This window comes from Manis javanica, chromosome 3 (assembly GCF_040802235.1).
Source record: "Manis javanica isolate MJ-LG chromosome 3, MJ_LKY, whole genome shotgun sequence".
Lineage (NCBI taxonomy): Eukaryota > Metazoa > Chordata > Mammalia > Pholidota > Manidae > Manis > Manis javanica.
The window spans coordinates 25,795,349-25,814,734 of NC_133158.1; the positions used below are offsets into that span (position 1 = coordinate 25,795,349).

Consider the following 19,386-nt stretch of genomic DNA (forward strand, 5'->3'; position numbering starts at 1 on the left):
CGCTGCTTTTTAATCTTTGTTCATCTTATGAGGGTGCAATAGTCATATTTTAATACACATTTCACTGATATTTAGAGAGGTTGAAAATATTTTCAACTCACGTTTATTGGTAATAACCAGGGTTTTAAATTCAGAAGTCATTACTTACTACTTTGGAAGCTTTTAGCTTTCTCATTGCACATTACAAGTATGTTTACTTTTTCAGTGTTTGAAGGAGTGGTTCACTTGTCAAGTTCAGAAATTAATGACAATCAGATGTAATTGGAGGAAGAAGAAAGCATAGGACATTTTAAGGAGTCCCTTGCTTTTTACACCATGTTTTTCACATGTGTGTAGAAGTCAAAGAGTACACTTAGATAAGATCCTAGAAGTGTTAAATCTCTAATTAGACTCAGTATGGGCAATATCTTTACCATTTACTCTGTGTTCTTTACTGTGTAAAAAAGCAACTGAGGAAATAGATCATCATTTTCAGCCTAACATTATTTTCCAATTTTGTGAAATAAACAAGGGCAAATGGAATCAAAAAGTCACATAAGTACTGCAGTGCAGCAGGGTAGACACATGTGATTGTTGGCATAGCTTGACTGTTTATCTGCTTGGTACAAAAGCCAAGGTGTGAAGTACATAAGCCATTTAAGGGTGTTGATGTATAAGTTCATATGGCCACATGTCACTACTGTGAAAGTTGTGGCCGTCCGAACTGTCCTGCTGTGTTTTCCATCTATCGTCAATGATTTCTGATGAACTTTACGGAACCCCTTTATTCTCCAGGTATCAGCTGAACCTTTTTGCTAGGATGTGTCTAGACCGCCAGTATCTGGCCATCAACGAAATATCAGGCCAGCTGGATGTAGATCTCATTCTCCGCTGCATGTCTGACGAGAACCTGCCCTACGACCTGAGGGCATCCTTCTGCCGCCTCATGCTTCATATGCATGTGGACCGAGATCCCCAGGAACAAGTCACGCCCGTGAAATATGCTCGCCTCTGGTCCGAGATTCCCTCCGAGATCGCCATTGATGAGTGAGCCTGGCTCCTTCTGTCAATAGCTCACGTGGCTTTAAAACCTCATATTTGTAATGTTCTGTGTGGCTGTAAGCAGACCACTTATGGTTGGGTTTAAGTTTAGTGAAGTCATAGAAGAAAGATAAAGTCACTTTTTTCTATAAGCTTAGAGTAAAATTAAGCAGATGGCAAATATTATTTCTTCAAGAATGTAAAAAGATGGCATGCTGATTTTTTTTTTAATCTTGTTTCTCTCTTTCATTCAACAAATATTTGTGTCTGCTGTGTGCCAGGCTGAGGGAATACACCAGTGAACAAACTGGAGCACCATCTCCACACTAATGGGGGAGGACAGATAATAAGATAAATGACTAAAATATGTATGTCTTGGGAATATGTGCCAAGGAGGAAAAAATGAAATAGGGATGGGGCGGGTGACTGGGCAGCACTGGCTTTTGAAGCTGAGCCGCCAGTGAAGGCATTACTGAGGAATCCTTGAAATTTCATTTCCTTGTCTTTCTCCTTTCCTTTTAGCTATGATAGTAGTGGGACCTCCAAAGATGAAATTAAGGAGAGGTTTGCTCAGACCATGGAATTTGTGGAGGAATATTTACGAGACGTGGTTTGTCAGAGATTTCCTTTCTCTGATAAGGAGAAAAATAAGCTTACATTTGAGGTAACTTACGGTAAAATGATCTGTGCGTTTTATCTGCTCTTCTGTGGTCATTTTTGTATGGGGTATGAAAAATTATTTTCACATGTGGTGCTTTTTATTGTGACACTCTGCTTTTATAGTAAAAGGAATTCAGCTTAGTGCAGTTGCAGAATAATAGCTTAATGGTAGTTAGGCTTTTAATGGTAGTTAGGCTCTTAGAAGAAATATGCAGGGTGAATTAAGTCATGTCAAATGATAGAACATTTTATATTCTCTGTACATTATATTAAAAATGGCAGAAAAAAAACAGACTGTGCTTGGGATCTGACACTGATAAGGACATAAATCCTTATAATCTTCTGAGTTAAAATGTTTCTATTTGAGACCACTTTTCCTTTTGAAAGTTATATTTCTTTATAACTTAGATGGCAATGGTGTTGTTATCTGTTTCCTTGTTGGTTATAACTTGGCTGGCCCTGCATTATCTTTGAGAAGCTGCACAGACCAAATGATATAGTCTGTTTTCTTATTAACTGTCATCAGAGCAGATCAGTAGCTTTACAGGGTCACTTTTAACCTTTTCTCCTTATGAAACAAAATAAACTTTGATCAAAAATGGTTAGCAAATCATGCCTTCCCTTACAGTAAAGGAAGGTCAGAGCCAGCCATTTATTAACTAGTCAACATGACATGGCACTGAAGGATACAGTGTTTAAGACCATCTTCTTCTCTTCCCTTTAATACAATAGGTCGTAAATTTAGCTAGGAATCTCATATACTTTGGTTTCTACAACTTCTCTGACCTTCTCCGCTTAACCAAAATCCTCTTGGCTATACTCGACTGTGTGCACGTGACGACAATCTTCCCCATTAGCAAAATGACGAAAGGAGAAGAGAATAAAGGTAAGAAGGATGTGGGGCAGTTGGAAGGAGGTGCAATGGTACCCAGGCAGGACAAGCCCACCTGGCTCTCTTCTTCCTGCTCTTGTCACACTTCACTGTGTGATGTCATGTCCTTTCCTTGTTTCTCAACTTCTTATTATGAACATTTTCAACGAAAAAGAAAAGCTGAGTAAATAGTAGTTGACACCCAGTAGACCCGTGACCTAAGAGTCGGTAATTGTTAGCATATTGCGGTACTTCCTTTATATTTATATATGCATCTATATTTTGCTGAACCATTTGAAAGTTACCTAACCACTTGAATGCTTATCTCTTAAAAATACATCTCTGGTCATTATTCTCAATATTGTCATGAGGACCTCAATGGTTATATTACTATATGATGAGATAAAGCCAGATTTATGTGTAGGTAGCCTATTTCCAAGTTTGTGAATAGGAAAATCTGCCTTTCTATGTTTATTTTTCCCTCTGCTTTTGGGTCAAAGTAGGCACCTATAAGATACTCATGAATGGATTGTTCAACAGAAGCAGCACGTTGACTTACCCTCCTACCACCTGTTAGGTCCCGTGCTCACGTCACATACAATTTACCATTTAATCTTGTCATTGGGCTCCTTTGTTCTCATGCTGGATGAAGAAACAGCCTCAAAGATAATGCAGTGCTCAAGCTCCAGTGGCCGTGGGTAGCAGCCCCACATGTGTGCCTTGTGAACTCCTGTCTCCCTAGGTTTGTGCACAGCAACAAGCACATAGTAGGCAAACAATAAAATTCTGCAGGCGAGTTAATATACGGAAATGCTCTTTGGGGACCTCAAAGCCCATTCCCTTTACACTACTCCCTGAAGCCCCATGATTTTGATGAGTACTAACTTTTCCAGGTCCCTAGGGTCCTGAGAATGTATCAGAACAGGGACACATTACATAGTTTGTCCTGAAGAGCCCCTTGCCCGTGCCAGGTGCCTCAGATCACTCTCTAGGGATGTTGTCATGACCGAGGTGTGCCCTGGCCCTTCCTAGGCAGTAATGTGATGCGGTCCATCCACGGCGTCGGAGAGCTGATGACACAGGTGGTGCTCCGGGGGGGCGGCTTTTTGCCCGTGACGCCCATGGCTGCTGCCCCTGAAGGCAATGTGAAGCAGGCAGAACCAGAGAAGGAGGACATCATGGTCATGGACACCAAGCTGAAGATCATCGAAATACTCCAGGTAACTGTCAGCCAGAGCTGATGGAGGCTGACATGAAAATCAGCCACTTTGGGAGGTGGGTTTGGTACATTTGGTTCCTTAATGGCCAAGGCAGGAGATGATGAGGATGTCAGCAGGGATAGATGACAGTTGGGAAAAGACCCGTGAGAAGTGGGGGAGGTGGAACCAGTAGGACTGGTTAGGTGTGTGCATGCAGGCGGGAGGAATTGACGGTCCTGCTGATGACCGAGCATGAGAGAACTGGGCAGGACTGACAGTTAACATTTTATATAACGCTGGGTTTGAGAATCTGGCAAGGCACCAAGTGGGACGTCCATCAACAGTAGGAAACATGGACCCAAGAGCTTGGAAAGCAAGCCAAGGAAAGGTGACAGCTCTGGGATTAGGTAAGGTCACCAAGAGGGCAAGACCGAGACCAGGGGAGGATGGGAGGGAGGGTGTCAGTATGGCCCTCAGTGCCAGATGGTCGATCTTCTTGACTCTACCAATAATCATGGAAAAAGTGACTTGGTGTTTGAGGAGAGGGCAAGGGAACATAGAAAATGAAAGAAGAGAAAACTCAAACACAAGAGTTTGTATCAAAATCAAAGGAAACAATCAGAAATAAAAAATATGCACCAAGCTAACTGTCAGTAGTAAAACCTACTTTTCTCTGCCAGTTCTCTTAAATTAGAAGCAGCCAACTTCATCCTTTTCAAGGCCCAGAGTTGGCATTCAGTACTTGCTTGAATAAAATAATGTTTTATAGAGGATGGAATTCAGGGTGAGTGATTTACTGTTCCAATTATTAAATTAATTGCCGGGATGCTGAAGTTTACACTGTAAGTGAAGGTGCTGCGGGCGGCCTTGACATACCCCATGAAAGTCTGTTGTTAAAGAGACTGTTGAAATCTAAGCCAAATATTTGGCTCATGTAGTGCTTAAGGTAATTGATGCAGCAGATACCAGGCCCAGCCAGAGTCTAGTGGCTTGGCCAAGTGTTACAGGTGGTATGCTAATGTAACCAATCTGTTTCCATTTCCACTTGAATCTCTAGTTTATTCTGAATGTGAGGTTGGATTATAGGATCTCCTGCCTCCTATGTATATTTAAGCGGGAGTTTGATGAAAGCAATTCCCAGGCTTCGGAAACATCCTCCGGAAGCAGCAGCCAAGAGGGGCCAAGTAATGTACCAGGTTAGTGATTCCAGAATGGGATTTCAGCCAGAGAGTGAGATCTGGGTCTAATGAAAATGGGGGGTGTGTGTGTCCAAACAGTACATTCTAGGAAAAGGGTAAAATGTGAATGTTTTTGAAGATTATCATATTTTAGAATGAGATCCTGAGAGTGAATTCTTTGGGGTCGGGAATAATTGAAAGAGCCCAGATCCCTTTGGGACAGATCTTGTTTCCTTCCCCCTTGGAGTGTCTTAGTCATAAGACAGTGAGGGTTCTAGTGTTGTAGTTACATGAAATGCCAAAAACAAACCAAACAAAACTCTGCAGGAAAACTTACTACCCACTAGCAACTTTCATTCATGATGGAAGTTTTTTTCCCATACCGGAAATAGTGGGAAACTATAAGGGGAAAGGTTGGTAGCAGAAATAATCCACCATCAGGGCTTGAGTGTCCTTGGAATGAGATCACTCGTCTGCTGTGACATGAGGTCGTGCGGTGAGTGGAAACCCGGCAGAAGTGTGGAATGCTGCCCGCTAAAGCCATTGGACAGTGTGATCTGGGCTGACCTGGCTCCAGAGCTTTGCAATATAAGATTCTGGAAAATGTGAGATCCATCTGTGGTCAGAGGCAAGGCTGTGTTTGGAGATGTTTGCCAGCAGCATGTCTGTGACCTTCCTGCATCTGAAATTGTGTTCTCTAACTTCTCAGGTGCTCTTGACTTTGAACACATTGAGGAGCAAGCAGAAGGCATCTTTGGAGGAAGGAAAGTATATTTTCTGTTACTATGTTGAAGGTGGTTCTAAGATTGGGAAGGCTCCTCCTCACTAGCTCTCAAAGGCTTTTCCTTGAACAGCAGACCCTTGAACAATGCAGGGGTCGGAGATGGAGCCCCGCACAGTCGAAGACCACATGTAATATTTGATTCCCCAAAACTTAAATACCAATAGTCTACTGTTGACCAGAAGTCTTACCAATAACATAAGTAGTCAATTAATGCACATTTTGTATGTTATACATATTATATGTGTTCTTACAGTGAAGCTAGAGAAAAAGAAAATATTTTTTCAAATTGCTGCAATTTCCAAAAGAGTCTCCAGTATATTTATTGAAAAATATCTGCCCGGAAGTGGACCTACACAGTTCAAACTCTTGTGATTCAGGGGGCAGCTGTACTAGGAAAGGTGTGGTGTTTGAATTGAGGGTGTTTTAACTGCTTCTCTTGTAACCCTTAGTACTCAGGTCAGAATGATCTCCGTTGACTTGGGGTATGTGTGTGTGTGCGTGTTTCATGCCGACAAAAAGGACTTGTGGAGGTTTTCCAAAATATACACATTACAAGACTTTTTTAAATGGTGAGGAATTAGGTTCAAAAAGGAGGGGAACCTTAAAACTGAGTAAGATTAGCAAGATTATGTATTAGTTCTTCCCATGGGCTGCAGTTTTTACCCCTACGCTCTATAGAGGCCCTGCAAGGACAATAACAGCACACACACACTGTCTGTCATTGTCCCTGACATTAGATTCATGTACGAACCCCATTTGAAAAGATGAGATGGGTCACTCCTGGCTGAAGACACATGAGATTCAAATACCTACAAACATGGCGTAAACATATAGTTTTTTCAATGTACACCCTTGGTTCAATTATCTAGTGCCATGTAACAAACTGCTCTAGAAATTTGATGCACTAAAACAACATTTTATGGCCTCTCCCCATTTTATGGGTTGACGCTGGTCACTGTTGAGTCTATGGTGTGACTGTGGCGAGCTGGTGGCTGGGACTGGCACCTCCAGGTTGCTTTATCTGCATTTCTGGGTCCTTGAGGTGGGGAATCTGTGTGGCTGGGACCTCTATCTTTCTCTGCACATAAATATCTTGGGCTTCTGTATAGTATGATGACTGGCTGTCCGTGCAAAGGTCCCAAGAGGACAGGCCAACAGTATGCAAATGCAAGCACTAATCAAGCCAGTGTCCTACTGGCCACAGGAAATCTTATGTCTGAGCCCGGTGTCAGTGTGGGAGGGGCCCACATATCAGTATACGTACCAGCAGGGTCCAGTTTGTCAGGGACCACCAATGTTAACAGTCTACCTCAATGCTTCATACAAAACCTGTGAAATCTGAATTAGCAACATTATTTCCTATACTAGATGTTTTGTTTTAAAACAATGCATGTTTTGAGTCCAGCATGATGACAGTTCCCTGTGCTATGTGGTGACTCAGTTCTCCACCCTTTTTCTAATATCAATTAGTGGGGAAACCTCCTTTTCACACCTTTTTGGTGTGAAGCCTTCTCTGCTTTTCCTGCCAGCCTGCAACCAGGAAGCTCTCTCCCCACTTCATCTTCATTTGTTTGTAAACACAATTGAGTTGCCCGCACAATAACTGAGGTGCTCAGGTTACGCACTGACCTGCCGTTTGATCCAGGACATGCTTATTGACTCTTCATTATGTAAATAACATACAGTCAGGGTATCATAGAAACTGAGATGAACCCTGAAAATATGCTGGTTGACCCCAGTCTGAAGGACACTGACTTGTGACAGTTCATGGTGATACTCTGCCGAGCGAGTCTGCAGGAAGGAACTGCTTGCTTCCAGTTAGTGATGAGATAAGTACAGAACATGGAAGTCAGCATTCAGGAGCTGGGTGGCAATGTGACATGGCCACGACATCCAAGTGCCTGATCAGTGGACTTGGTGCAGACTAAGATGTCAGTTGGTTACAAACCAATAAAAAAAGCGGGTCCTTTGCCACAATGACTTGGTAGGCACTGAATTACAGCATCTTACACACACAAAACATTGACAACTTATGAGAAACACAACTGTATGCAGCTCTCAAACCACAGATGAGACCCAGCAGAATAACACCCAAATGGAGGAGTTTGCAAAGCCAGTCCTGTTGCTGTGGGGAGGTAGGGGTTTGGGTTTAAAATTTGACAATTGTGACATCTTCATTTTCTCCTCAGCTCACAGTATAGCTGAAGATAAAAGAAGGTGGCATGGTTAGAGGTTAAAAATCATGCTCCCTGAGGTAGACTGTAGTGTTGGAAATCTGACTAGTTGAGGTGTGTCTGGGCCCCAGGTGCATGGGAGGGCGTTTGTGGTTCATCTGACCTTTCCCCTCCCTCCTTTAGTGAGGAGAACACCCCGCTGGACCTGGATGATCATGGCGGCCGAACCTTCCTCCGCGTCTTGCTCCACTTGACGATGCACGACTATCCTCCCCTCGTGTCGGGGGCCCTGCAGCTCCTCTTTCGGCACTTCAGTCAGAGGCAGGAGGTCCTGCAGGCCTTCAAGCAGGTAACTTGGGTTGCCTGGTGTCTACGTGTCTGTTGTCTGTCTGGGAGGCTGTTGCATACCACTAATGTATTGTATTCACTCAGGTTCAACTGCTTGTTACCAGCCAAGATGTTGACAACTACAAACAGATCAAACAAGACTTGGATCAACTGAGATCCATTGTGGAAAAGTCAGAGCTCTGGGTGTACAAAGGGCAGGGCCCCGACGAGGCCATGGATGGTGCATCTGGTGAAAATGAACACAAGAAAACAGAGGTGGGTGAGACCCAGGTTTGGCTGCCCAAGGAGATGAATGGGTTCCTCAGTACAAATAAGTGTCCTCCTCTGGTTTGAGATAGAAGTGTAGATTATAGGATGGTCTTTATTCTCACGAGATCTGCTTATTGTATGGCCAAGATAATAGCTGTTCTCCCAGGACACAAGGTGCAAAGTGAGCCCAGCTACTCCTCCCATGCCATCCTGGACCATGTAGAACAGACTTCACTGTTGAGTGGATTAGCACCAGGTTTCCCTTGCAGACCCACATGGGAAGGACCCTGTCCTCCAACCATAGCCTGACCCACCATCCCCTCACACAGCAGTGAAATCCCGTCAGCCAGAAGGGAGTTGAGCATTAGCAAGTAAATGACACTGGCATAAACCTGCCATGACTATTGGAAAACACTGCAAAACTCCTTTTCTCTCCTAAGGGGTGATGCAAACCCCAACCTATAGTAGCCCAGAATTGCACGAACCATACTTACATCTGTTCTGGTCCCTAGGAGGGGAATAACAAGCCACAAAAGCACGAGAGCACCAGCAGCTACAACTACAGGGTGGTGAAAGAGGTACGTGCCCCCCGCTGCCTGGTCTCCTCCATTACCTCTAAGGCACCTTGTCTGCAGGGGTCAAGCTGAAGGTGTTAACACTTCAGCTTTTCTCTTCATGTAAAGTTTAACAGGTAGAAAGAAGAGCCCAGGCTTTAAGCACATGGGTTTCCATGTCCCCTTGGGGCTCGGATCCAGCTCTGCCACTATTGGTATGTTCTCGGTTCCTTCCCCTCTTATGGGTGCGACCAGCACCATACTTCTGAAGGTTTACGGTTGAATAAAGGATCAAATGATAAAGTTGTCAAGGATTTATCTTGGTGCCTGCACATCCTGTCCACCAATGAGAGCTGTGGTTCTTTAGAAATCTTTGCATAGGGTGGTTCAAAGTGGGGAGGTTGGGAGCTTTGTGTTTTTTTTTTAACCCAGAACAAACTCTTCCCAAGTCCTTGGCAGTGACGCTGAGATGCACCCTATAACATGGATCTGAAACCCCCTGCGTGCTGTCCCAGCATAAGCCACTGCATGTTCCAGAAAGAAGTGCTCTTAGACATTTGTAGGTTTGGTTTAATGAGGTCGGCAGGAATACTCTTGTATTGGAGGAATGTCCCTTATTTTAGGATTTCAATATATTGTGATCCCTTTGCCTCCCCGCCTACAGCCACCCCTGCAATCTTTTTTTCTAATTATGGTTCCTGTTTTTCTGAGGTTTCTTTCTTTTTTTTTTTTGAAAAAGATTTTTTTTCCAACTCTGATGAGGTATCACTGACAATAACACTATAATCTAGCTAAAACTTGATCTGACGTACATATACATTGGGAAATGACCGCGATCAAGTCCAATAAACACATCCATCACCTCACAGGTAGCTTTTTGGGGGGCAGGGAGCTGAGAACACCAAGGATTGACCCTCTTAGCAGACGCCAGGCATACAGTATGTTTTCTGTCCATGGTAGTGGCCATGCGGTCTGGTAGATCCCAGAACCGAGGCGCCGGTCAGAGGGTACAGGCTCGGATTCTTCCTTCCACCAGATCCTGATCCGGCTCAGCAGGCTATGCGTGCAGGAGGGCGCGCCTGTGAGGAAGAGCAGGAAACAGCAGCAGCGCCTGCTCCGGAACATGGGTGCACACGCCGTCGTGCTAGAGCTCCTGCAGATTCCCTACGAGAAGGTAAATGGGCACCTGGGCTTCCCACGAAACACGCACCACAGAAGGGAGGCAGGATCACCCAGAAGCTCCCTCTACTTTTAAGATTCCGCTGATATAGGAGAGGTTGTTTACTCTCCCCTCCCTCCCACGCCCCATTGGAGGGGGACAGCCGGGTCTGTGTGCAGAGGGCAGGTACCAGGAGCTGTATGGGCATGTGGCAGCTCGCACCACAGTTTCATCTGCAAATGCTGTGTAAGGAATTTAAGCTCTCCCGGCCGCTAAACGTGTGAGAACATGGACTTGCTCACTTCAAAAGTCCCCACCAGTGGGCTGACGTCTGGTTAAGTATTTGGATCTATTAGCTGACACTTGCTGTATGTCATCTGCTCTGTCGTTAGAAGTTGCACGGTGTCTCCAGTCTGTCCTGTTAGCCCACGTCATCGATCTCATAGGGAAAGTAGGGTACCACTGCTTTGCGTCTGCCTGGCCTTCTGGAGTTTGCTGTTCTGGAGTCTACACTTGTTCATGGATGACAGATGTAATGCTTGCTCTGTCGCCCTGGGACGTGCTGGTAGTGTTCTCTATAATTCCCGTTTCTGTCTGAGGGTCAGAGTTGGTCATTCAGATTCCTTCAGTCAGTTGTTCTCAACCCCATGTATCCTGTTCCCTCGCAGGGTACTGTTTAGCAGGGTGGGCAAGGCCCAGGCAGGGACCCAGTCCAGCCCCCGACTTGTTTTTGTACAGCACATGAGCTAAGAATGGGTGTTATGTTTTAAATTAGTTAACATTTTTAGCAGTTGTAAAGTACCTGCATAATGTTCTCCATTTTGATGCTGGACCCACAAAGCATAAAGTATCTATGGAAAAGTTTTCTTACCCTTGGTCTGGACCAGGTCCAATATCTAGCATTTATTGAGTAATTAGTGTTTAAGCACTGACATGAACTTTTTCATTTAATCTCTGTAACAACCATACGAAGTGTGCATTTTTTAAATCTCCGTTTTACAGATGAGGAGACTGAGGTCCCAAAAGGTTACTTGCAAGGCCACACAGCTAGTAAGTCGTAGATCTGGAATAAGACCTAAGCAGTCTGGTTTGAGGGCCCACATTCCTAACTGCTACACTCTCGGGCCTCTGGAATGAGGGGGTATATGTGAGAAGGCTTAGCAAGAGTATTATGGGCTAAATGAATATGAGAGGTGGTTTCCATTTTTGGAGTTCTCATTTTGATTTTTAGGATCTTAAATGTTTTTTGTGTTTAGAATTTGGTAAAATGGGAATAGGTTTTATGTAATTGTCTTCTCATGGGGCATCTAACACTTTACAAATACTGAGTGTACATTTTAAATAGATGGAATGAGAATCACAGAATGAACTGGGTGAAATGCCCAGGGCAGGTATCAACCCCATTTTGCAGATGGGAAAAATAAATCTTCCATTAAGTGCTGTGACAAGGACAGGAGTTATGGCCAGTATATTTACCCTAATTTATAATCTAAAGAGATTCCAAGTCTGCCATGTGACCTACTGCCAAAAGTTAATTTGCCCATAGGTTTGGCAACTTAAAAAGGTGATTCTGAGAGGTGGGCAAGTGTGGGCTCCCCAGCAGTGGTATAGCCGGCCCCTGATCTGTTGTCAGTCTGTGTCCAGAAGTGGGGGGCTCAGAAGTTGTAACCACTGGTAGAAATGGAATCCTTGAGTTTTCTCTCAGCTCCCACACCATATTGCCTTTTCCAGAATACATTCTTTTTGTTTCTGCCCAAGGCTGGTGGGAGAGAATTCAGTAAGTTACCAGCTTTTTCCATTGTGAGCCCTGCAGCCCCTGAGTACCCTCACACAGCAGGCCCTGAGCCCACGCCTCCAGGACTGGGCGTGTGGCGGAACTTGGCCTCCCCTGGGGACCTCCTCTTGCCTGCTGCACAGCTCCCGTTCTCAACCTGTTTTTTAATCCTTTTTCTTCCCCACAGGCTGAAGATACCAAGATGCAGGAGATAATGAGGCTCGCTCATGAATTTCTGCAGAACTTCTGCGCAGGCAATCAGCAGAATCAAGCCTTGCTACACAAACACATAAACCTGTTTCTCAACCCAGGGGTAAGACTTGAGGCCTGTCTGGAAATGTGTGCGAGGAGGACCACAGGGAAATGGTCACAGGAGCGGCTTGTTCCTCTGCCTGCTTGTGGATAGGGCTTGTTATAGGGCAACATTCATTCCAAGGGGCAGCGTTTGGATCAACTCTCAGGAGGGCATAGAAACTCCCTAGCTGTTTGTTAGACGAGAGGGAAAGGAGGAGGAGATGATAGAGGCAAGGCAAGATATATTTGTATTTTTCATAGTAACATTTCCCGTTACATCGGATTTCAGCAGTAGAGAGTACTAATTCTGTTTCCAGCCACATCCTTCTGAGTGCATGCATGATGTTTTCTATGTTTATAAAATGTAGGTGTCTATATAAAGCCTAACTGTGTTACATTTTGTCAAATATGTTTTTAAAAGATATTGCATATGTATCATGTGTTTTTTAAACCCTTATCTCACACCAAGCATAAAGCTCAATAACTGGGTAAAAAGTAGGAAATAAAGCTCCCAGAAGATAACACAAAAGTATCTTCATGACCCTTTCCAAGTAAGTTTTAAAACAGCACTAATCACAAAAGGAAATATTGAGAAATTTGACTTCTATAAAATTGCTGTCCATTAGATGAAATCATTAAGAACATCAAAGGCAAGCCAGAGAGTAGGAGAAATTATTTGCAATGCATGTGTCTAATAATTTGTATCCAGAATATATAACACAGAAAAGTCAGGAAAAACAGACAACCCACCTTTAAAAATGGGCAAAAATCTTTAAACAGAGGATATCCAAATGGCCAATAAATATGACAAGGTACTCAACATAGTCAACAGAGAAATGCAAGTTTAAGTAAGATGTGCACAAGATATGTCTAAACGAGACTGACAGTGCTAAGTATTGGTAAGGATATAGAATAGCTGTAATGCAGAATATAAATCATTAACATCTTTTGAGAGCTGTTGGGAGGTAGCATCTAAAGCCAAACCTATTTATACTTTTCAACTCAGCAATTCTGCTCCTGGGTGGAAACCCAGCAGAAATGCATACATTAAGTTTACCAGAACCCATGTGCAGGGATGTCCAGAGCAACACTATTTGTAATAAGAAATGGTGTCACTACTTACCATTAAAACAGGATACTCCCCCAAATGCCCATCAGCAATAGAATAGATGATACTCTCTGGTATATTCATGCCATGCAATGTACCTACCAGTGACTGACACATGCAGCCACACAGTGACAACCTTGGAAATGTGATATTGAACAAAAGAAACCAGATAGAGGAGACTACATGAGGTTCAAGAAGGCAAAACTAATCTATGGCTATGGAAGTCAACTAGTGAAACTGGGGTGTGGGGCATAAAGGAGGCCTGTTTATTGTTTCTTGATCTGGATGGTGGCATTCCCTTGGTAATCCATTTAGCTGAATGCTCATGACTTGTTTAGTTTTCTGCATGTCTGTTATATGTGGTTGGAAAAGTTTAGTAAAACAGAAGGCACAGAAGCAAGAATGGAGAAAGATACCTTCATGGATGTAAATGCTTCTCCCTCTGTGTTTTTGGCAGTCTCTGCTTTTTCTCAGTTTTTACTCTATTCCAGCCTTCTTTTGACCATTTTTTGTGCCTCCTACCCTCACTCTTCTGCCAGATCCTGGAGGCTGTAACGATGCAGCACATCTTCATGAACAATTTCCAGCTCTGCAGTGAGATCAACGAGAGAGTCGTCCAGCACTTTGTTCACTGCATTGAGACTCATGGTCGAAACGTCCAGTACATAAAATTCTTGCAGACGATTGTCAAGGCAGAAGGGAAATTCATTAAAAAGTGCCAAGACATGGTCATGGCTGAGGTGACAACTATCTATTTCTATATGCCTTCATTTGGTGTTCTGTAGACATTTTTAAGTTATTTCATCTTTACCTGTATGAACTGCCTCCCTCTCCTGGAGCCATATGATGAGACACAAAGTAATTTTGTGAGGTTAAAACGTAGATATAGGCATGAGTCTGGTCTGATTTTTCATAGCAATAAATCTGTTTTAAGGAAGTTTGGCTCAGATGCTTAGGGAAAGGAGAAAAATGCAGGAATAATGAACTAAATAAATAAAGTGAGTGGAGATTAAATGTGGGTAGAACCCAGTGAGCCGGAACAGCCTCCCTTCTTGTGGATGGGGATATGTGACTTTTTAAAAAATCATTTACTTTACTAATTGCTAGAAAAATTGATGCTTGACGATTCGCAAGGAGCTCGTAGGTGGAATCAGGGCAAAGTCCCACTTGGTTCTCTGTGGGAAGTCAACCTCCCGTGGGTGCTGTCTGACCAGGAGCCCTGCCATGCCTGTGATTTTGGCTCTCACATGTGCTCAGTTTAATCTTTCCCCCTTTTTAAGAAAGGAAAATTTAAGTAAATCCACATACGTGCATACTATAATCCTATCTACTCATATGATTCCAGTGGAAGGTAGTGTAGTATAATAAAGAATTGGCTCAACCTGGGAGACAGATGTCAGCTGCACGACTTCAGTGGCCGTAGGACATGGGATTTGTTACATGACTTCTCAAAGCCTCAGGTGTGCATTTCTGTAAAATGAAAGCATAGCGGTGTTCACTTAAGGAGCTGGTGTATAGACTAAATGAGATAATGGTGACAATAACAGCTGACATTTATTAGAAGCCTGTTGTACTCTAGTCACTGTTCTAAGCGATTTATATATAACCATTTAATCCGTGTGACAGTCCACGAGTTAGCTACCATATTTATCCTCAGTTGTACAGACAGAACTGGGGCACAGTGAGGTCAGGTAATCCATCTGAAGTGTTCGTCATGGTACCTGACATGTAATCAGAGCTCATAAAGGTTTGTCACTTAAATAATATTGCCATATATTTATTTTGAATTCTGTGCCAGTTCTTTTTTGAGCTGTTGTATTTTTTGCACTGCTGAGACTGATTTCTTCTTAAGCAGACTGATGAGAAGCCACAGTCTTGGCAGACAAGTTGTGACAGGAAGGCCTGGACTTTGTGGAAAGAAAGGCATAGCCTAATAATGAGAAGTGAATGATTTGTGATGGTGAAGAGATGAGGCAGTGTATGAAAGAGTTGTAAGAGGGATACTACTTTTAAACCCTGAAAAAAAAACCAAATATTTTTAAAATGAAAAATCATAGAATCATAGTGTAATTATAGGTTTGGAAATACAAGAGCAAGCTTGCCACCTGCTTTTCCACTTGATGCATGAATGCTGCTATGTGGACTTTCTCTTCCCCAGTAGTTTCTAGAACCCCTATGATATTTCTATATCTGGGGATTAAAATGATGCCACTGTAGATTTGCAGTCATTTAACAGTATAGATCAGTGAGATCTAGATGAGTAATACAAGTGAGACTGGTTTGGGAAGGTAAATGCTAACAGAATATCTCTCTCTTGCAAATAGATATTTAAAAAGTTTTGTCCCCACCCCTGCCAGCTTATAATGTAAAAGCCCTGTTCTTTTTGCAGCTGGTTAATTCAGGAGAGGACGTCCTCGTGTTCTACAATGACAGAGCCTCTTTCCAGACTCTGATCCAGATGATGAGGTCAGAGCGGGACCGGATGGATGAGAACAGCCCTCTCATGTACCACATCCACCTGGTGGAGCTCTTGGCCGTGTGCACAGAGGGCAAGAATGTCTACACGGAGATCAAGTGCAACTCCTTGCTCCCTCTGGACGACATTGTCCGCGTGGTGACCCATGAGGACTGCATCCCAGAGGTGAGCATGCCTGGGACGGTGCGTGCCCCTCTTAGGCTTCGCCACATGGCATGTGGGCTGTGGCTGGGTGGGACTGGGTGGGACATCTCAGTTTTGAAACCTGCAGCTCCTTTTTAAGTGAGATTTCAGTTGACTGAAACAACAGTTTCCCATGTGTTGATTTTGTGCAAAAAGAATGTGGACCATATTAGTCCGTCCTCCTGTCTCTTCGACAAGAGTGGAAAAATGCAGCAGTGTTTCAACTCTAGGAAACTAATAATTCAAACCCGTTAAGCAAAGAGGATATCATTGAGTGAACTTCTCAGAAATGAGATTGAGTGAGCTGAAAAGTAGTTCATATGCATGTAAGTTTACTCTTTAAAATAAAAACTTGTGTTGCAAAAATAATGAATGACAATTATAAAAGAGGAACAACAGGTAACCAATAAGAAAATTAAAATAATCTATAATGCCACCACCCATAATAAATTCCTATTATATTTCAAAGGTGATTCCTTCCAGTCTTTTTCCCCTCTCTTCATATGTATTAGCTAGTAACAAAAATGTATTAGCTAGACAAAAATGGATCATGCAGTATGTATTTTATCCTTTGTTTTAAAATACATACTATTAGTTTATATTTTAAACTAAATATATATATACACACATAGCATATGTAGTACACATCAAAATATATGCTAATTATGTTTTTAGATGAATTTTTTGAAAAGCTTTTGAATTTTTTGAACATTTTGAAATGTTAAAACAGCAGAGGTGATAAAGGAGTAAATTATGAAAAATATCCTAATCTGTTCCCTCCCACCCCACAAAAAGTCATTTAGTATGTTCTTGTATATCCTTGTAGAGTTTTGCTTATAAACAAATACAAATAATGTATTTTTTAATCCTTTCTTTTCTTAACACAAAAGGTGACATGCTAGGTACACTATTCATATCAGTCCATACAGAGAGTCCACATTCTTTTTTCACAGTTACATAATTTCCATTACACAATTGTACCATAATTGCCTCCATGAATGTTGAACCAGTTTATAATAATATGAGAAAATAATATTAAATAATAATTACAAAAGTAAGAAAATAAAACAAGATTGTACTTTCCTCATAGCCTTATCCACCCAATATGTTATCAAACTTCTGGATTTTCATTTACCTACTAAATTAAAATGGTATTTCGACATAGTTTTTATTTGAATTACTCTTATTATGGATGAATATTTTACCTTGTTTTTCACCCATTTTGTTTGAAATACAATATAAGCATGGAAGAGTGCATAATTCTGAGTTGCATAGTATAAGAATAACTCCAGAAGGAACAGTGGAACCACAGGCCAGGTCAAGAAATACTACCAACTTGTGGGCCAAGTCCTTTCCCAGTTGTGACCTCCCCCAAAGGGCTCTCCTTATGGAGGAGCCACGAGTCAGGTTTTATGTAACCCTTTCCCTAAATACTATAATGCAGCTCTACCAGGTTTGGGACTCCCTTTATATGGTCCCTGTCCTTGCATAGATTCCCATCATGGCACCACCATTCATCTGCCTGGACGTGTGCGGCTGTGTTTGTTGCCCTGGCTTTGGAGCATCTCCCAGGCCACTGTACTGCAGGGTGACTTTCTCTTCTTCTGAGATACTGAGCTCAGCTGGTCCTAGTTTTGGGCTGTTAAAACCGGTGCACCTGTCCTGGCTCACGTGCATACACATCTTCCCAGGTGCACACTTAGAGGTGGACATGCAGGTCACATAGGTGCATTGCTTCTGCTCAACCTGCTCATCTCAAGTGGTTCTCTAGCAGTAGTTGCTCCAGTGGCTGTCCCTCCTTCCAGAGCCCTTGTTGCTCTTAACTCCCTCCCAACTCTTGGTATTATCAGACCCTTTATTTGTTTTTCAGTCTGGTAGGTGTATAGTGAAATCTGAATGGTTCCAATTTCTGTGTCCTTGATTATAAGTGAAGTTGAGTCCCTTTCCATGTTTTGTTTTTGTTTCTTGGACACTTCATATTCCTTCAAGAAAGGAATATCTTCAAATTTTTGCCTATTTTTCTTTGTAGTGTCTGTCTTACATGCACAAATCTGTAGGAATCCTTTGGGATATGCACTGCAAACAGCTTCCCCCACTAGTGGTGCCTTTTCATGAATGGAAATTCTTAATTTTAATGTGGTCAAACAAGTCCATCTTCTCTTCTCTGGTCAGAGTTTTTTGTTCTATTCTTTACCTTGTGGTCTTGAAAATACTCTCCCAAAAGCTTTGTTTTTGAATTTTAAAATGGTGAATTCTGAATATCAAAAAATCGTAGAAGTGAAAGCTGGCAGGGGACAGTGAAATGACTGTCACTGTCTATCCTCCTGTTAAGATGAGGCAGCTAATCAGCTCTACACATGCCAGGTTGGTTTTTCAGAAAAGCCTGTGTGTGTATCTTCCAGGTTAAGATTGCATACATCAACTTCCTAAATCACTGCTATGTGGATACTGAGGTGGAAATGAAGGAGATTTACACCAGCAATCACATGTGGAAACTGTTTGAGAATTTCCTTGTGGACATCTGCAGGGTAAGCCCTCTGGAACTAAGGGAGCAGAGTCACAGTGTCTGTGTGTGTGTCTGGGCATCCCTGTGCAGGTGTAAGGCAAAGAGCTGCCTAATGTCAACCCTCTAACTCCGGACATGAGGAGGCAGAGGTGGCTCTTACACTTTCACACGTGTCATGGCTGTCTACCTTTTCCTCTCAGGTGAGAATAGGTTTCATTTGTCGAGCTTAAGATAAGATAGGCTATTTCTGGTTTTCATTTCATTCCTTTCTGGATTGATTTGTCATTGATAACCTGGGACATATTAAAATCAAGTTTATCATTTTCTTTTCATTGGCAATATGTCTCTCCTTGAAGAACACCTCCCTGAGTTTGAGCATTTACCTTCGATAATCTGGTATTGAAGATTCTGCAAAGCCCTTCACTTTCCATCTGTTGCTTTCATGGCCCAGTGGTGGGGGTAGGTTTGCACTGAGCTTATTATTCATTCTAAGGCCGTAGGACTACTACATTACAGGATACACTGTGGACTTTATATGAGTCTTCTGGTGGTTGGGCTTTGGGGGGAGGAGGAAAATAACATAACTTTGCAAAAACTAATTGTGAGGTAAAGCCCAATCCAGAAATGCTGTGATGTTAAAAAGAAAAAAGGTGTGTTGCAGAATCCTAGAATGTGATATTTTTTGCCTGACTACACAATGAATGACTAGGGTGAGGCAGAAGCGTACAAGAACTTGTTTTACTGGACTATATTTAATAATACTCAGGTGATGGTATCACAGACATTTTTTTAATCACAAATTCCTCTAGTCTTTTAATCTGATAAGTCTGGGGTTTGGGGCATGGGATG

At 42.6% G+C, this 19,386-nt stretch overlaps 1 protein-coding gene across 1 annotated transcript in view; it reads left to right on the top strand.

The window, feature by feature from the left end:
- ITPR1 (inositol 1,4,5-trisphosphate receptor type 1) overlaps positions 1-19,386 on the top strand; it is a 296,128-nt gene that overhangs the window by 146,360 nt on the left and 130,382 nt on the right. The window contains exons 21-34 of the mRNA XM_073230964.1: positions 775-1,026; positions 1,543-1,684; positions 2,413-2,566; positions 3,584-3,771; positions 4,808-4,946; positions 5,638-5,696; positions 8,074-8,235; positions 8,319-8,489; positions 8,996-9,061; positions 10,074-10,211; positions 12,158-12,283; positions 13,912-14,112; positions 15,762-16,013; positions 18,434-18,559. Of these exons, the coding sequence (XP_073087065.1) occupies positions 775-1,026; positions 1,543-1,684; positions 2,413-2,566; positions 3,584-3,771; positions 4,808-4,946; positions 5,638-5,696; positions 8,074-8,235; positions 8,319-8,489; positions 8,996-9,061; positions 10,074-10,211; positions 12,158-12,283; positions 13,912-14,112; positions 15,762-16,013; positions 18,434-18,559 (2,176 nt within the window). The remainder of the gene's footprint in view (positions 1-774; positions 1,027-1,542; positions 1,685-2,412; positions 2,567-3,583; positions 3,772-4,807; positions 4,947-5,637; positions 5,697-8,073; positions 8,236-8,318; positions 8,490-8,995; positions 9,062-10,073; positions 10,212-12,157; positions 12,284-13,911; positions 14,113-15,761; positions 16,014-18,433; positions 18,560-19,386) is intronic.